We start from the raw sequence: 18,947 nt of genomic DNA, 5'->3' as shown, positions 1-18,947 counted from the left end.
GGTCTTAAAATGAGCTAAATACAATCTGATTCCTTTGACAAAAATTAAGCTAGAATGAAGAAGTGTGGAAAAAGAAAAACTAACTACATCACATTCAATAGCATGTGGCAACACCTTTAGCTGCACTAACGGGAAATAGCAGTTTTCCGTGTGATGTTTTTAGTATCTCACATTGTTGTGGAGGAATCTCCTCTTTACGGCATTGCCTCAGTTCATTTTGGGGCATTTGTGTGTGCACTGCTCTCTTAAGGTCCCACCGTGGGATTTCAATCAGGTTTTTCTTTTCTTTTTCCACTGTTCTGCTGTAGATCTGCTGCTGTGTTTGGGATCATTGTCCCACACGACCAAGTTTTAGTTTTTGCCAAGCTTTAGCTGTCAGACAGACGGCCTCGCATATGACTCTAGAATGCTTTGGTATGCAGAGGAGTTCATGGTGGATTGTTTAGGTGCAACTTTACAAACCTAAACCGTGCCGCCAAGTTCTTTTCAGAGAGAAAAGGCTTCCTCCTGGCAACCCTTCCAAACAAACCCTAGTTGTTCAGCCATTTTCTAATTATTCTGTCATGATATTTAACATACCAACGGCTTGTAGAGTTGTTGTTTTTTTGCCATTTCTAAGCATTGCACGCTCTGATATTGGGGTGAACTTGCTGGGATGTCCACGCCTGGGAAGATTGCAAACTGCCTTCAGCGTTTTATACCTGTGAATAATCTCTTTTGTCACTGACTCAAGAATTCACAAGAATTACAAAAGTGTGACAGTCAGTCCCTCTCTGAACATGTTAATCTCTTAGAAATGTTCTTTGTATCTGTTACAGAAAAAGATAAAACAACCAATGAGAGCAAGAGTCATCTTTAACAAGACAGACAGCTTGAAAACAACTAAACTGAATTATAGTCAGGCTTAATCTGGGCCAAAACCTCTGGTCTATTACAAAACAAAGATTAGAAGCCTAAAGGGAAAGTTCCCTGAACCACTACCAGATAAAGCTTTTAAATCCGTTGTGGATTACTTTCTCATATGTAGAGTCACATTTATGTGGAAGAAATTCCAAGCCGAGTATTCACTGTTGGAGCTTGTTTTTTAAGGCCAGCCTGCAGGGCAAGTTTGAGCAGCTCCAGATCTCCTGTGTGCTAACACAAAAAGAGGTCAAAACCTAATCGCAGGAATCTGAAGTTGGGATGACTGAGTGGATCCAGAAGTCTTTGGCAGTTGTTCTGCGCAAATGCAGGAAATATCGACAAAACCCTGCAGTGTGAGAAAGTTTGCTGAAACAAATCACTGTTTTTTCTTTGCATGAAGTACAACATGGACAACAGCTCATGCACTTGGGTAATGTGAGAGGTTTAGGGAAGCGTTTAGAGAGGAACTTCTTGTTTTGTTTGCCTTTGAAACAACCGTCATTGCCCATATCTGTTGTTATCTTAGCTGGAAGTGTTTAAAGAAGCAGCAAATAGGATTATTTTTTCTTGCTGAAAAAGGTTGTACTTCTCGTCTATTCTAGATCTGCTTATAGACAGTTTGATTTCACTTAAATCAAGCTAAATTTTGCTTTGTTTGGGCGTTATAGTGATGCTTGACTTGTCGAGGTTTTGAAATTCTAATCTGGCTGGATCGAAGCTGAATAACAGAGCCACTGAGCCTCCCGTCTTGTGTCGGTGAGGCAGAGTTAAGACTCTGTGGTTTTAAGAATAAACTCCTCGCTGCCGTTGTTCATAAAAACAACAAATAGCAATCACGGCTGTTTCAAATCTTGTGCGCCGACAGAGTTGGATTTTGCTCTTGATGGACTGCAGAGGTTTTCAAAAAGTTTATGTCTCTGGCTGGAGTTTGGCCCAGGGCCCTGGAGGCGTGCAGGTCAGGCAGCAGTGGCAGACCACGGTCTATTGAGGACTGACTCGTTTGCGGGGGAAGGGACGATAATGTGAAAGCTTGAGTTAAAGTTCACAAAACAGGATCCCTGTGGAGGTGCCTGAAGGATCCTTGTGCCGAATGGCAGTTTCTATTGACCTGCCGGCTTTGTTGGAGAACTGCAGGAGGCAAGACACTGAGACAAGATTATTACCACAGAGGTTAGAACGTTGTCCTCTAAATTTGGGGGGATGGGCATGGCAAGAGACGCTATGAATCATGTTTGCATGTGTCACGTCTTCAAATGAAGTGTTTTTGAACAGCAAATGCACCATGTCAGCTTCGGGGGGGCGGCAGAGACGTCTTGTCTGGTCCTGCTACTTCTGTCTTTTGAGCAATCTGTTGTCCCTCTGAAGAGTGGAGAAAGTAGAGGGAAAGGGGGCCCACAGGAGCTGGGTGGATGATCAACAGCCCAGGCAGGAGAGAATGGCAGGAATCTCAGGAGAAGTTGCAGAGAGTGTCCCTTGCCGCAGTCAAACTACCTGAAAGGGGAGCTGTCAAAGGGGGGCAGGCTTTGAAGTCGGCAACCTATTTTAGAACTCTTTAACAGAAGGTTGAGAAGGTGAAGGTGAGAATTATTTAGTTGTTTGGCGCCTCTAGCTGCCTTAAACCTGCAATTTCCTCCTGTTCTTGCCTATCTGATAACATGGCTCTGCCATTGTTTAACTTGTTTGACAACCTGTGTTAAAATCAGCCTGTATTGAATCGTGTGTGGCGACAGCACAGTCTGCACAGTCCAGGAACACAAAGTGCCTCCACCCTTTGATATCTTCTGAAGAATCAGTTTAAACAACAACGCCCTTCGCAAAAAAAGTTGGAACAGAAACCGTAAATAAAACAGAACGCAATGATTTCTAAATCCTTCTCACTATTTCTAACTACATGCGATTTAGAAGAAAACAAAAAAAACAAATGCTGATATTAAAAATGTTGTTCATTTGTGTAGAATTTTGAATTAGCTGTTTCATTTGTCGGACAGTGTAAAATGTTTAAGACAAAATCTCAAAAGATTGAACATTTCACAGCTAAAATGTGCAGCAGATCAGTAAAATGACCGTGTTGCAAAAGATCCATCCACAGAAATTATGTGAAGACTGTGTGAGCAGTAAAGCAATGCTTATCAACATGATATTCAAAGGGAGAAAAAAAACTGTGAATTTCATCATCCTCTAATCGTTTGCAGGTATCTCTGTACAAAAGTGACAAACGGGAAAGCAATATTGGTTGTGACCTTTGGGCTCTCTGCGTGTAAAACAGACACAATGCTGTTGTGTGGTCTCTTGAACGCTTCGAAAACTCCTTGTCGGTGAACACAGTTTGTCACTGCATCCACAAATGCACGTGCTTAAACAAAAACAGCTTTTTTTTGCGTCACAGCTCATTTAAGACGTGCTGAGATCCGAAGTGACGCCGACAACATTTCTGTGGTCTGATTGATCAAGAGAGGGATGATCCAGCTGGTCGATGCACAGTTCAAAAGCCTGTGAGGGTGTTGGGGTTGCAGAGTTTTACAGCGACACGTCCTGCCATCCAAACTATGCCTTTTTCAGGGGAGGCCTTGGTTGTTCGTCTAAGACAATGCCAAAAAATATGTCTGCTGCTAAATGAAGTAGTGATGCGACACTGAGATAAAGATGCCTGTCTTATATATTACGATAATAAATCCCAAAACATTACATACTGTGTTTCTGTATGAAACGGTAATGATCTGTTGTCTTCGTTATACTTTCATTTGAAAGTAGGTTTTATGGTTCAAAGGAATGGAGAGATGATGCATTCAATATATTTTCACATTTTACGCAGCACGCCATCTTTTTTGGAAACACCAAAATGATTTGTACCTTTACAACATTCATCGTAAAGCTTCGGTTTAGAATCTAAGACCTAATGCACCAAACACAACAATAAATACAGCGATGTGAAAAAAATTCTATTGAAGTGTAAAAATCTTGTCTTTTCTTTTTTTTCACATCAACAACAAAAGTAAAGTGCTAATGCTAAGTACAAAAACAACATTCACAGTGTATCCCACAACTAGTCATGCCTTCGGTGTTTGAGCACATCATGCAAAAATGTCACGTTATTCCCCTTTGGTTCCATCAACACAGGGTTTCTTCATTTGATGATACGTGATAAGGATGAGAGACTTCCCCTCATCACTAAATGCACATAAACTGAACCACTTACAGCACACAAAGGGATTTCCTCAAGGCACCAGGAAACTTGAAATGGAAAAATCCATTTGAATACACAACTGTTTTCTCATGTGAATTCAATCAGAGGTAAGGCCGAGATCTCGGATAATGATTGGCTGGAGGACAAGCAGCCCCCTCTCTTTAAAGCAGGAGGGGGCGCGGCCCACATTATGGGGCGTGGCCAATCCAAATGCTAGGCTATGTTTTCATCCTCCCGCTCGCTCCAGTCTACATTGGTAGACGGTAGTTGGCGTGTTTACAGAACTCTGAAAAATGTCTTTCAAGACCGTGGGCACAGCATTGACGCGTACATTGTGGGCCAGAGGAAACAGGACCCCTCCTGTCGCCCGATCCACCAAAGTGAACAGATTCTCCACCACATGCAGGGGGGCTACGGGAACAAAGCAGGGCGACAAAACTGCACAGCAAAGTTTTGGGTCGGACTCGGACAGGCCGAGTTGCGACGCAACGGCATCCAGCGAGCCTCCGCACAGGTGTGGTTCTGGTGATAAGAAGCGAGCCAAGGAGTCCGTGAGGGCTCCCGGGGTGACTGGCGTGAGGAGACGGTCATTCACGTCAAATGCAGCCCCGATGGACCAGAAGTCCTACCTGTGGTCTCGTTATAATGACATGAAACGGCTGGTTCACGGTAAGCACAGGGTCCCCCCTCTTTTGTCCTGGCACCCCTCTCAAAACAAGCAGTCGAACACGTCATCGGGCCGTCAGCGATGTTTACGTGTTAACGCCGTGGACATTTTGTGAGCTTGAGGTCCATCTTCACCCTCTTCTTAAGTAGCGGACTCACACGGATGGCACGTACATGCCTCTGGTTGCACGGTGGCAGAGCATTTCCCTTTAACGTTAGCACAACGTTTAATGACGAACCCCGCACGAGGAGCTCCGGGTTTATTATTATTATTATTATTATAATTTTTTTTTTTTTTTGCAAAAACACCTCATCGCGCGACGGAAGCAGCAGGGGATCGTCTATCAAACTACGAAATGATAGTTTTTCACAGTTTCATCACAATATCTCTCTGTCTGCACTTCAGAGCGCACCGAAGTGTTCTGTTTTTGGAGCGCAAGTTAAAGGAGTTGATGTTTAAAACCTGCGTAAATCGTGCAAGACTTTGCGTGGCCATGCCTGCCTGAGCAACGTGTTTGCTTTACAGTTGTTTATGTCGACCCAGCCCCGCTGAGAGCGGTGGCGCACACAAGGTGCAGGGGACAGCTTTTGGAATAACCGTGTCAGTCAGAAACCAACAAACCCTCCTATATAAATCCCTTTCCAACTAAGATGATTGCGCTCAAACTCTTGTTTCAGTAAAGCATAAAGCCCTTTTTGCATCATAATGCCCCCCCCCCCCATCTCTATGATCACATGTGTTTGTTATTAATTCATGCAGGAGCCTGCACAGGGCGTTTGGAGATTGTCCTGCATGCATCCATATGTAATTACACTATTTATCTTATAATAAATAAATCTTGTTGGAAAATCTTTGTTTGTATGAAGTAAAATATTGCATAAAGTAGATGTGGCTGCCGGTGAAAAGCACAACATATTCCATTATGGTTCAGTGTTTTTCCCCTCCTATGCAACCAATGTGCATTTTGTCCTCATTGTTGACACCGAAAGTATTATTTTTTTCTTTTCCTTCCCCTCTCCCATTAACTGACTCCTACTACAGATTCTCAACATAATGGGGCACTTGAAAGCAGGTCGTGCATTCTTCATGGTTAGAATCGCGATTTCACCCGTGCTTATCTTTTGAACAGTGACTTTGCACAAACAGAGAGGGGTTTTGAGTAGTGCAAAAGCTGGATGGGAACCTGTCAGAGTGTTGGTGAACGCATGTCTGCTGCCCAGCTGCAGCGCCCATTGAACTGTCCCAGGATAAAAGGTCGTGGCCCACTTTCTCATGTAGATCAATAGCGACACGGCCCTCTGTCTGTGTTCCAGTCAGGGCATTTGTGTCTGTCTCGGGAACAAATAGCAAGCTGTTTAATGTGTGTGCATGTGTTAGCTCTGTAAGCAGACCAGTGGTCAGAAACACAGAATAGGAAAAATAACTCCTGTTTAGAAGTGGTAATTAGCTGTTTAATGTTTTCCCGTTTAGCTTTGCCTTTTGACACAAACTGAAGTGCACAAACTGTTCTTTTGGGTTCGGTTCAGTTTAGTCAATAGTCAGTTGACATCTGAGAACCACATATTACGCAACCTCCGGTGAGCTCGCCAGGCCAACTGGAGAGAAAAAAGCAGTGAGTCTACTTTTCCTTTCTGCAGAAGTGCAAAATCAGCAGGCAGTGTGAGCGCTTCAATCTCAACCGTCCTCAAACAACAGTGATTGTTTTTGTCCTCTCCACCGTGTCCCAGTTTAATATGAATTGTGCTTTCCCACCTGTGTTTTCCTGCATCAGACCTGATTCCACCTGGTGCGTGTAAAAGCCTCAACTCCTCGGTCATCTACGCCAATAACGAAGTCGACTTGGCTGAGGTGGACATCTATGGCTTTGATTATGACTACACCCTGGCTCAGTACTCCAATGCGCTCAACGCACTGATCTACAACACAGCAAGAGGCTTTCTTATCGAGCACTTTAAGGTGTGTTTCACAGAAGTCGAATCAGGTCTACTGGTGTCCAAACTGCTTATAAATTGCTTTATTATTCTACTTTGGCTCTCTGCTTGACAGTACCCTGAGGACATTGCCAAATATGATTACATACCCAACTTTGCAGTCCGGGGTCTTCACTATGACATCCAAAAGGTAAAATCAATTTTTCTTCCTCACAGGAAAATGTGTGTGTGTGTGTGTATTTTCCCCATATGGTTAATTGCAAAAGGAAACTTATTCTCTCGGCCTGTAGGGTCTCCTGATGAAAATTGATGCCTTCCATTACATTCAGCCAGGAACAGTGTATCGGTAAGAGAAATGCTGAAATGTAATGTAGCATTAAAACTGCTGTTTTTAACCCAGATATGATAACATTAACATTTGATTTGTTTCTTAAAAAAAAACAATTAATCAGTCATGACAAAGAAAGTACACCCCTCCCCTCAGTTCTATGGTTTTACACATCAGGACTTAATGAAAATCTTTTTGTCCTTACCAGGTCTTTAGATTAAGTAAATACAATCTCAAATATTCAACAACACATGACCTATTGCCAAAATGTCGACGCATTGTTTGAGGGAAAAACTCTTACTGCTCCCATTGGAATTAAGAGGATAAGTAGCAGCCAGGTGCTGCTAATCAGCTGCACGAGATTAACTGATCTTCAGCAAGTGTGAGCACCTCTATGGGCCCGTCCATGCGAGTACGCAGCCTCACCCAATACGCTGTCGTTTTGAAAAAAGTATCCGTAAACATGGCGTCGTTTCCAGAAATATCTGCGTCCACACTGATTCACTGGAAGCGACCCAAAACGCTGTAATACATATGCCAGGTCTGTATGTGGCGCTGTGACGTCACCACACCAATGCACAAAAACCGGAAGAGAAGCCAAAGAGCATGCGTGTAAAGGCATAGACAGATATAAATAATCTTTATGTCTATGTATAAAGGTAGTGCAAGCCTGTAGTCCGCCATTGTTGTTGTTGTTATGACCATAGACATTATAAAGTTTGGAAAAATACAAGTACAATGGACTTGGTAAAGTTATATTCTTTATATGTCTGTGGTTATGACGCGTCTAGCGATGGCGGCTGAGGCTAATGGCTAGAGAGGCGGGACTTATACGTCATCGTTTTTGAAAACGACTCGACTTCGGGCTATCCGGCGTTTTAGGATATTCCCACTCTGGGACCCGTTTTCAAAAAATACCGGTTTAATACCTCGAAAAAGCCGGATCCGTCTCGACACGAGGCCGAAACGATAAAGTATTTATGCGGATTCAACAAAAACGTTCTCGTGTGGACGGGCCCGATAACTACACGAGCAATCATCACAGAGAAGCAATTGTTGCTGCCAATAATTCTGGGAAGGGATTAAAAACAAACACGGAAAGCATAACTAGTTGTAGGATAAGTGCGAAAAAAATCCAGACTCGGCAGTACAATTATAAAAGACAGAACGGAGGTACGGGTTGTTTGGAAGAGTTGCAGAAGAAGACTTCTGGAATAATGTCCTTTGGACAGTTGAGACCAAAGTAGAGATGTTTGGTCATGATGCACAGTGCCACGTTTGGAGAAAACCAAACCTAGCATATCAGCACAAACTCCTCATACCAACTGTCAAACACGGTAGTGGAGGGCTGATGATTTGGGCTTGTTTTGCAGCTACAGGACCTGGAAACCTTTCAGTCGTTGAATCCACCATTGACTCCTCTGTATACCAAAGTATTTTAGAGTGAAATGTGAGGCAGCTAAAGCTTGGCTGAAATTAGGTCACGCAACAGGGCAATGATCCCAAGCACAGCAGCAAATCTACAACAGAATGGCTAAAAATAAAGGAAACGATCAAAGTGTTGCAATGATCCAAAGTCCAGACCTAAACCTGACTGAAATGCTGTGGTGGGACCTAAATAGAGCAGCTCAACAAGGAAGTTGCACAGAAATAGATTACGTCACATTATTGCTGCTAATGGTGGAACTCCAAGCTGTTCAGTGACAGGGTGCTCTTAGTTTTTCACACGCTGCTTTTTTGTTTTCTTTTTAATGATTATGACACGATATAATATGTGATGTGTTGTTGCTTGTCTGAGTTGGATATTTACCTCATTTTAACACCTGTTGCTGACCACATGATTGATTTTTATGTCGTGTAAAATCACAGAACTGAAATAAGTGCACTTTCATTCTCACATGAGCGGGCTTTCCTGCTCCTGAAGGCCAAACCGTTATCTTTTATTTGATCATACTATGGTCCACTGATTAACTCATTTCCGACGCACTCAGGGGTCTGAGTCCAGTGCCAGATGAAGAAATCCTTCAGCTCTACGGGGGTACCTACCATGTCCCCCTGCAGCAGGACAGCGGCTTCTATGGAAAGGTGAGGCGGGCCGTTGTTGCTCTTAACTTTGTGTTAGGAGCATTTGTTCGGTGGTGGAAAGGCTTAAAGCAAGAGTTGGGTGGAGAGAGGGCTGTCGGACATTTGTTACATTTGGTGCACTTTGTGTGCAGATTTTTTTTCAACGTTCCTTCCCACCGGAATGTGTTTGAGTTGGCACAGATGTAGAAGCTGCCTACCAAACATTGCAAGCTCAAAATGTATTTATATTTTGACCTAATCTGGCTACTCTCAAACAAGTTCAGGATGTAATCTGTCGCTGCTCTGTGATCCTTCAAATGTTGGGATTTAAAAAGGCTTTACTCTTACGTAAAATGGGAGATTTTGTTCCATTGGTGTCATGAATCAGCCGGAATGCAGTGTTCCCGTCCTTAAAAAGCTGACCTGAGGGGAACTCTGTGTTCAGACTGATGGTTTTCACTCAGTCGTGAGAAGTAGAAATGTCAGTTCAGCTGGTCAGTCACGAAGCCTCCCGACACGATGCCAGTTCAGATCAATTTGTACTTTGATGTTTTTGTATCGAGTCCAAAACATTTCAGGCCCATCAGACATTCTACGTGCACTCGTCGTCTTCTATTTCTCCTTGAAACGGACCTTTCCAAAATAGTTTATGCTTGGCCCTAATCGTATTCTGGGAGTTGGCTCTGTTGTCAAGGCCGCTTCTTTGTGGCAACATTAAAAGTGGTTCGAATGTCATCTGAAATCAGTCAAAGGATACAAATGTTGATTTACTTTCTATACACAGGGGCCAAAGGTGAAGCAGTACATGGACATTTTCTCCATTCCTGAGATGACCCTCCTGGCTGTGGCAAATGATTTTTTCATCACCAATGACATTGATTATGATCCAGTCCACCTCTTCAAGGACGTCACTGTGAGTTCCTCCACTTCTCGCTCTGGCCTCAGCCTGTAGCTCCCACCGTAAGGCGCACAGTGACTTGGTGTGCTGCGTGTGGCTGTTTTCACACGCTGTGATCCTACTGGAGGCTCAGGAATCTGCTGAACCGAGGAAAAGGTTCACAGTTTGAGTGGAGCTCGGAACAATGACTGCATTTCCTCTCGTTCCTGAGCTGCCATGTTTTCAGTTACAGAGAAAAACCAAAAACTCTTTTGGTTCTTAACATGCAAGCTGACAGTTTCTTAGTCGTTTTCTTAAATTTGAACCTTTCATCAAAGATGTAATAATTTAATATGTGAAAAACACCAACGCGCATACTTTTTTTTTTCTTTAAACACAGGAAGCCATCGGCATGGTTCACATCAAAGGCTACATGTACAAGTGGATCATGCAAGATTTACGTAAGAAGTGTTTTTCATTCTTTTCCTATTTTAGTTTTTTGAAGCCAGCACGCTGCTGCACATACGCAGTTACTCTTTGTTTCACGGAGTTGTTTTCCTGGACCTTTATAGACAAGTTCATCCTGAAAGGGGAAGAGACGGACGCTGTCCTGCATCGATTGGTCAGAGACGGAAAGAAGCTGTTCCTCATCACCAACAGCCCCTTCAGCTTTGTGTAAGTCTGAGCAACACGATGTCAACTCTGACTCATAACAAAGGGAAACGCTTTGTTACCAGCCGTTATGCTGAGGTTTTTGTTCTGCCCGCAGCGATAAAGGAATGACGCACATGGCGGGGGAAAACTGGAGAGACTTCTTCGACGTTGTCATCGTGCAGGCGGACAAACCTCACTTCTTCACTGATTGCATCAAGTGAGTGACTGTTATCGAACGTGACAAAGTCGCTGTGGTTTTAGAGAGTGACCTTGGCAACGTTCTTCAACATTTGCTACTGTTGCAGACCTTTCAGACGCTTGGATGGTAATGGAGACCTGCGGTGGGAGAAGATTACCAGTTTGGACAAAGGGCAGATTTACAAACAGGTTAGTTGTTTTCTGAGCTCACTGACGCTGTTGTCATTCGGTTCATTGCTTTTATTTCTTTCTCTAGCTGTTGCCTGTGTGCACCTCTTAGGGAACTAACTGTAGCTGTGTTTTGTGTTTCAGGGAAACTTGTTTGACTTTCTCAGATTGACAGGCTGGAGTGGATCGAGGGTTCTTTACTTTGGAGACCATCTTTACAGTGACTTGGCTGTAAGTATCAAAGCACTGCGATTGTTATTAGTAATGAATCAACTCGATAAAGGTCCAAGTTATGACTAAACATTTGCAGTACTGTGACTAAGATTTGACTGATGTCTTCAGTGTATGATGCAGCAAAGTTGGAATTCTTGCAGGGAAGTTTGCTTCTGAGTCTGCCGGTAGCGTCACGTTTAAAATGTCCTATTTCTTTTCTTGGGGTTTCTGTATATCGTTTTTTCTGCAGATCCTTTTTTTTATGATAAGAAGAAAGCGTAACTGCCCTTTTCTGTTTCCTGGAGACGTTCATCGTAACCATCTGCACAATGATAACATGCATGTCATTACAAAGTTAAAATTACAAAGAATGGAAAACTCAACGGCTGAAGCCAGTTTAAGCCGCTGAATATGAGGCTCCATGTCAGTCCAAGAAGTCTTTCAAACTGTTGGGTAATCAGATGAAGATGCAGGCTTTTATCTGCAATTGCAACCTGCCTATGAGGTTGTTATAATAAAGTTAGACCAGTGATTGGACGTTTGGTTTATCTGTGTCACCCCTTTTCGCCACATCTTTGTTTCACTTGTACAAAATGAACCTTGAATCTGAAAATTTGTGCTTTTGTTGGGGGGGGGGTTAATTAGAACTTACTTCTGAGTGTTAAAAAGTCTTAAATCCAGCTTGCTTTACCTCCTGGGTAAAGATGCTCTCATATACTTTAGTTTTCCACCCGCACTGCTGTTTCTCTTATAAGTGAAGACGCCTGTAAATACTTTGGGGCCTTGCTAGATATGAGAACTGATTTTGTATTTGCTACAAAATGACCAAAGCTCTTTCACCGTTTTGTTGCAGGATCTGATGTTGCGACATGGCTGGCGCACAGCCGCCATCGTCCCTGAGCTGGAGAATGAAACCAAAGTCGTGAGCACGCACCGGTATGCTGTGAACCTCACCTGGCTGCAGGCTTTAACTGGCTTGATGGAGCGCCTTCAGGTGACCAGTTTATTCCCTGATTGTTGGGAGCTTTTACTGTTTGGCCTCAGACAGAGCAAAAACACAGAATTCCAGCTGTTGGCAGATGTGATCATGTTGACTATTAAGATAGTTTTTAAAAGTCACAAGTTTTCTTTCTGCTTCCATTTTATGAAGAAAACTGGTGAGAAAATCAACTTGTGCTAGAAGAAGAGTTTCAGCAGAAGTAGCAACTATCTGCAAAAGTTTGATATTGAAACATGTCACATAGTTAAACGTCATCCCAGATTTGAACGTTTTCCTCCTCTCGGGGCAGGTTTCTACTCAAGCAAGCCAAAGATGTGTGTTTCATGTTTCACTGTTAAGACATGTTGCGCCCTATATGGCAGCTGTAAAGGGGGAGAAGGAAAGGGTGTAAAATTAGACAGGAAGGACGATCTATGTCCTCAGTGTCACAGACGCATGCAGTCGTGAAAAAATGATCAGTGTGGCTCCACATTTAAGTGACCCCTACAACCCAAGCTAATGTAGGAAATGCCTTTCCACAGAAAGCTCCTGTCTGCAAGCCCCTGCTGCCCTGTGACTGGGTCACATGCAACTGTTTAAAGTCCAAAAATGCAGCACAGGAAAAGAATACGTGTTATGTGCATTTTTATCTTGTGAAATGAGTTTCAGATTATTCTTTGCTCATGTGGGGGTGGGGGTGTCAATATTTGCATCTATATGTTCATGCTTATCAGCATATGGTAATTTGATCATGCTCTTCTTAAATATCTTAGACGCACCGGGACCCAGAGTCTAAACATGTTTTTCTGGAGTGGCAGAAAGAAAGAGAAGAACTGAGGTGAGTTCCAGTATCTTAACTTAACTCGACTCGTCTTAAGCTCCTCCCAGTGAACCCAGTAAAGCCAGTGAACCCAGTGAACTCAGTGACACAGCCTGTTCAGTGGCTCCTGTAGTTAAGTACTGCCACAATGCTGAATTTGCCTAATTACACCTCATCTGAGTTTTACTCTTCTTGTTGAATGTACATGTTGTATGTGTATATACACTAATCAGCCATGAGCTTATGACCACGTGCCTGAGCTCTGACCTGTCAGGGTGTGGACAGAGAACATCTGAGGATGTCTTGCCATGTCTGGTGTTGAGACCTTGGCAACAGATCCTTTGGACCCTGTTCAGGGTGGGAGTCTTTTTGCGGTTGCCTTGTGTGAGGTGGCTGATTGCTGAAGTGTTTCGGTAGGCGGCAAGTGTATAAGTAGCATTTATATGAATACCAACATTGCATCAGCAGTATAGCTGACTTTACACGTCTGTTGTTTTAATGTCATGGCTGATTGGTGTATGTCACCCCCTTTTTTTTTTTTTTTAATGAAAAGTTTTGGTATTCGCCGGTAAAACACTGCTTTAACTTTGTCTAGTTTTTACTTCTACCCCCTCTGCTGCTTCAAACATGAATGCATGTACATTTTATGTGGCATATTAACTTTTTTCACTACTTTTTTGTGTTCCAGGGTGATGACAAAGAACTGTTTCAACCCTCAGTTTGGCAGCATCTTCAGAACATGTCACAACCCCACCTACTTCTCCAGGCGCCTGAGTCGGTTCTCTGACATCTACATGACTTCTCTGAGCTGCCTGCTGAATTACGACCTTTCCTACACTTTCTACCCACGCCGCACCCCTCTTCAGCATGAAGCTCCCCTGTGGATGGATCAGCTTTGCACAGGCTGCATGAAAACTCCTTATCTGGACGACATGTCTCACATAAGATGAATATGATGAGAGCTGGGCTCTCTTGACTGACTCATAGGATTTCACATTTTAGGACTGGCAAACACTTGAGATAGCTGGAGGAAATGATTTGTTTAACTGTTTTTTTTGTTCTACACAACACCCTCCACAAGGCACATATGCCTGCTCAACATAGTGAGTCCTTGGTGAATCCACGGGGGGGTGCTGTAGATCTACAGAGGCTGGCCAGAGAGTGTGTCCACATTTTCAGTTAGAAGAAATGACAAAAAAGACAAACAGTCTCTGGCTGAAACTGTGGGTATTGTGAATAGCTAAGCTACAGTCGCACAATTAAAACAAATAAAGAGCTAAAATCTTGCTGAATTATCTATCTCTTGACCTTCTTGTACTGTATATGTTCCATGTAATATAAAGGTACAATTGAGTAAGGAACCTCAGTGAATTAAAAAGAATAAATACTGCCTAGGGCTGAGTGAAAACGAGGATTATTAAAATACATATAATTATATGTGCATATAGATTCTAATGTCTCTGAGAAGTAGTCTTCCATTTATTTAATTGGTTGCTTGTTGCTAGGCAGCACTGCATTCATTCATCGCTGATGTAGTCTTCATAAATTATTTTACTTGCAGCCGCATACCTGATGACTGCAGCAAAGGTACCGTGCTACACCTAGTTTTTTTTTATTTTTTATGGTCAAAGTGTGAGTGTGACGGGCTGTCGGCAACATTTTGGTTGCTGTAAGAGCTTCGGCGTAAGAGTTTCCGTCCTAGTTTCTGCCGAGCTGTCCCGTCGAGGAGCCCAGTGTCCACGTGCTGTGACTTTACGTCGTTGTAATGCGGTGTTTGTGCTGTGCTCTGTAATGATTCGACTAATCACTAATAAAGACATGAAGCCAAGTTTTCGCGTGGCGTTAGTTTTTACACGGTGAGGTCCAAAAGTTCGGCCTCGAGAGAGACCCAGTTCTAATTAAACACGTCGCGCGCGCACACGCCGGTTTACATTCAGACGCCTTAAATGTGACGTTTTAGTGAGAGTTGTGAAAAAACTTTTTGGGGAATTCTCTTCCGCTTTGAGCCTATTTTTAAAAGTTATGTTTGATAGCTTAAATTAAAGTTACAACGAATGTTAACGTGTACAGCCTTATAATGTTGAAACCCAGACAAATTTATCTTTTATTCATTTAGCTATATGATCTTAGAGTAAAAATAACCATTCAACTGATGCACTAAAATGCCAAACATTTGTTCGGTTAGAGAAACCCTTTCATCAGTGTTCATGCTTTGTTCGCATCATGTAATTTTCCTCAGTAACGTTTTTCTTCTTTTAAATATTGCCTAATGGCTTTTTTCGTGGCATTTGCTGCAGCTGTGCCCTCAGTTGGGGATCCATTTCAAACCTTTTAAAACATTTGAAACTGAACTTAAAAACTCAAATTTATGAAATTATATGAAAATTGATGACAGATTATTGATCTTTTCGTAGTAAACTCCTCCATCCGGATGCCCTGTTTTCTCAATGAATTCTTGTGTGTTTTGTGCCACTGGCATGAGTAAAAGACTGCATCTTCTTTCACATCAGTACCTCTTTTTGGCTGACTGCTTGTTGGCAGCTTATTGCATCTAATGTTTGAGCTTTCGTGTGTGAAACACTACCTACAGTGTACCCCTCGGGAGACTCAGAGTGCTGGGCTATAGATCTCCTTAATCTCATATTTTGTTCCATTGTGCAAAGGAAAGATTTGGCTGGGAAAGCATCGGAGCACTGTGACAGCGTCACATTCAGACCAAGCAACACAGCACATGACCAATGCAAAATTGAAATGACAGTAAGGAAAAAATTTTTTTTAATTATAGTAAAGATGAGCACTTGAGAAGTGTTTACATGTTTGAAAATGCAGAATTCTTCACTGAACACCTCGCGCGATCTTTGGCACTGCATATATGTTTCCTGAGGGCCTACTGGTGTTGAAGTTTATTTCATGGCACTGTGCCTTCAGGTCGCATCTGAGCAGCGAAAAACCGCCTGCGGTGGCATGTTCCCTTTTCACGTCAGCTGACTTCTTCCACACAATGTGTTTAAAATAAAGCATAAAATCTCACATCACTGAGCAACAGATGAGCAGGAATGAATGCGTTCTTAGAAATGCTGTTAACATGCACTGTAACATACTGTAGATCTGACTCCCCTAAACAAGAAAAGGAAATAATTTTGCCGATTTTCCTTTCGGAAAACCAGACCTTCCTTTTCCAGTGAGCTTTGCCCACCCTGTCCTTCCAGCCCTTTATCCTTCAGTGCCTCAGTCCTGCATTCCTCAAACTACCCCATTCCTTCCATTTGCTGCAACACCTCTCTTCACCCCTTTCCTTTGATCTGTCTATCCCTCTCAAGTATTTTCACATCTCTCTGCTGCTTTCCGTGCAAAAAACACAACTTTTTTTCCTTAAGTGCCTCTCCGTCTGTTGCTGCACCAGCCGTGCAGGTCCGTGCACTCTGGTCTGTGTGCTCAGGCAGCCGCTCCCAACGCGCAGCAGCCTCTTCTATTATTAAATGTAACAGTACCTTTACTTTCAAGGCTAAGGGTCTCGGTGTGGGAAGACTTTCCCAGCTGCTCCCGATGTCCTATCCATCTGCCTTGTAAAACTGAAACAACAGAGAGAGAGAAGCCCCACTGAGAAAACACAGACTGACACGGTTTGCTTTACTCCTATCATTCCTCAAAAGCAATATTAAAGCACAACATGTTTCCTAATTCATGAGGTTTGCGTTTCTGTCAACAACTAAAGGAAAAAAACAGATGGGGTCAGGGTCGGCTTGCTGAATTTGGAAATCTCAGTCATAGATAGAATAAACAAGAGACTGGGGAGATTAGCAGGGAAATGGGGCCTTCAGGCAGCGGCCTAATTGGCCATTTCTAAAATGAAGGAGTGGAGCACTTTGAAGTCACTGTTATGTAATCGTCAATCATATCTGACATGATAAGCAGTTAGTTGGAAATGAATGAGATTAAATCAACAGGAACACAAACTGTTTCAGGGTCTGTTTTTTCTTTAAGGGGTTTGCACATTGTTATTATTGGGATGACTGATCAGTCATAACTTATGAGGGAATCAGAGTGAAATACATAGTGAAACTAAATCTTTCATTGTGGATCTTCATGTCAGTCAGTTGTGACAACAAGTGCAAAAGCAATTATTTGCTACCAGTGGACACTTAAGGGATTCAGTCAGACTTGCATCCACTTTGGACTCGTTGTCAAATCTGGACCCATCTTGTTTCTCAGTGCCACAGAATAAATTCTATTTGTGCCTTTCTTTCCTCACCCTGACTGTTGCTCTCTAACTGCTTTAATGATGAGAGTTATGTTACCTTTGCAGTGCAGAAATGCACTCCCCCCCCCCCCCAAAAAGTAAGAAAAACTTAATTTCAGGACTTTTCCTTTGGCTGGTCCAACTCTTAATCCAGCTCTGTATTAGCAGTCTATTTTTGTCCTCCTACCTTGTGGATATTCGTGTGTGCGATTCATATTGTGTCATCTTTTAAAGCCCTTCCTTTTGTCACAAGCACCCTTTTTAAGTCTTTTGTTTTATTTAACTATTTACTTTTTTTTTCTTCAGTGTGCATCCTCTCAAGCTTTGCCAGATTTCACACGGATCGTTTATACGCTGGTTCATGTGAGGCCCCTGGCTGCTCAGGACCGTGGCAGTCTTTCCTCGTCATACATTCAGAGGGCCCCTTCTCGCACTGAGCCGAACATACAGACGTGTGAAGGCGCAGTCTTTGTCTCTGCAGTTTGCTCTCCTGTGCATAACCTTTTTGTGAAATTACAGCACAGTCTGTGATGTTTGCAGTGCTGTACGTACTAAAGGCGTGATCACGACAGATCATGGAGACTGTGATGGACATATGTCTTTGGATACTGCTGATACTTTTTTTTGTCATAAATCTACCACCGGTTGTCACTGCATTGGACTTTTATATGTGATTTATGGAGCTCTCCTGGCACTTTAGCCGCCACAACTAAACAAAGACTATTTAAAGCTCCACGTTGCTCCTATTTTTTTTAATTTCTTTTTGTCTGTTCGATATTGGATGCATCATATTCCTCCCTGCTGAATTATTCATATGTGGACTGCATTCTTGAACACTCCACTCAGAGGAGGACCACTGAAAACAGCTTATTAGGGTGAAAGTGTGCAGTCTCTTTAATGGCCTTTGAATGAGTCACCCTAACTCCTGCCTCTGGATCCGTGTTAGGCTTCTATATTTATTCGTGATTTTCCTCACGTTTCCTTTGTTCCCTTTCCTACTCAGCATTTTCAATACCTACAGGCATGATAGGTGTGTTTCGTTTGAATTAGTGCTGTTCTTCGCATCCACACTCTTTGATGTCAGCCTTATTAGCATTCAGACTGTTGTCATTTTGGCTTTTGCTTACATCCCTGGAAAAAGATGCATCCTTATTATCCTCTTCCTGCGGGATGGAAAAACACTGCTCAGACGTACCCTTATTGAAATACACCCCCGGAGTGCCACAGATCTCGAATACATTAGACTGAGTCTAAAAACAGTCAGAAGAAATCGTTCCAATACAAGGTTTTGAAACAATGTAGTTGTTGTGACTCCATTTTCTGTTTCGTTGCAATATAAGTTGAGGCAGGAAGCTTTTAGATCAAATTAATTGGTACTCAATAATATTTGATGTCCACATTCTAAATGGTGCAGAGTATCATAAAAGTAGGTATACTACTGCTGCAGTGCTGATATAGTATCTCACTATTGATTCATCCTCCTTGCTGGCTCCGTCAGGTCTTTTTTGTTGCACATCTCAAAGGTCACGGCGCCACATAAACAAACGGTGCATAACTAGAAATCCCTGCTTCAGCTGTAGGCTGTAGACTTTTCACTTGTTCTTCAGCTTTGGGTTGGAATTAAACGTTAAAATTCCAGCTTCTTACAAGGCACCAAAATGCTCAATGCTACCAACATTCTATCAAACAGATACAGACGCTGTATTTCAATTCTTTCCAGA

The 18,947-nt window shown here is 42.7% G+C and overlaps 1 protein-coding gene across 1 annotated transcript; it reads left to right on the top strand.

The window, feature by feature from the left end:
• The first annotated feature begins 4,309 nt into the window (after positions 1–4,309).
• On the top strand, positions 4,310–14,278 carry nt5dc2 (5'-nucleotidase domain containing 2). Its single transcript, XM_072366872.1, has 14 exons — positions 4,310–4,756; positions 6,526–6,710; positions 6,801–6,875; positions 6,976–7,031; positions 9,005–9,098; positions 9,862–9,990; positions 10,355–10,415; positions 10,527–10,629; positions 10,724–10,825; positions 10,914–10,995; positions 11,119–11,205; positions 12,041–12,181; positions 12,940–13,004; positions 13,675–14,278. Exons 1-14 carry the CDS (start codon positions 4,381–4,383, stop codon positions 13,934–13,936), a joined length of 1,818 nt encoding a protein of 605 aa, XP_072222973.1. The 5' UTR covers positions 4,310–4,380; the 3' UTR covers positions 13,937–14,278.
• Positions 14,279–18,947: the final 4,669 nt, after the last annotated feature.

This window comes from Leuresthes tenuis, unplaced genomic scaffold, assembly GCF_036924035.1.
Source record: "Leuresthes tenuis unplaced genomic scaffold, fLeuTen1.0.hap1 SCAF_16, whole genome shotgun sequence".
NCBI lineage: Eukaryota > Metazoa > Chordata > Actinopteri > Atheriniformes > Atherinopsidae > Leuresthes > Leuresthes tenuis.
The sequence above is the reverse complement of the archived record's forward strand: the minus strand, read 5'-3'. Positions and strand labels throughout refer to the sequence as shown.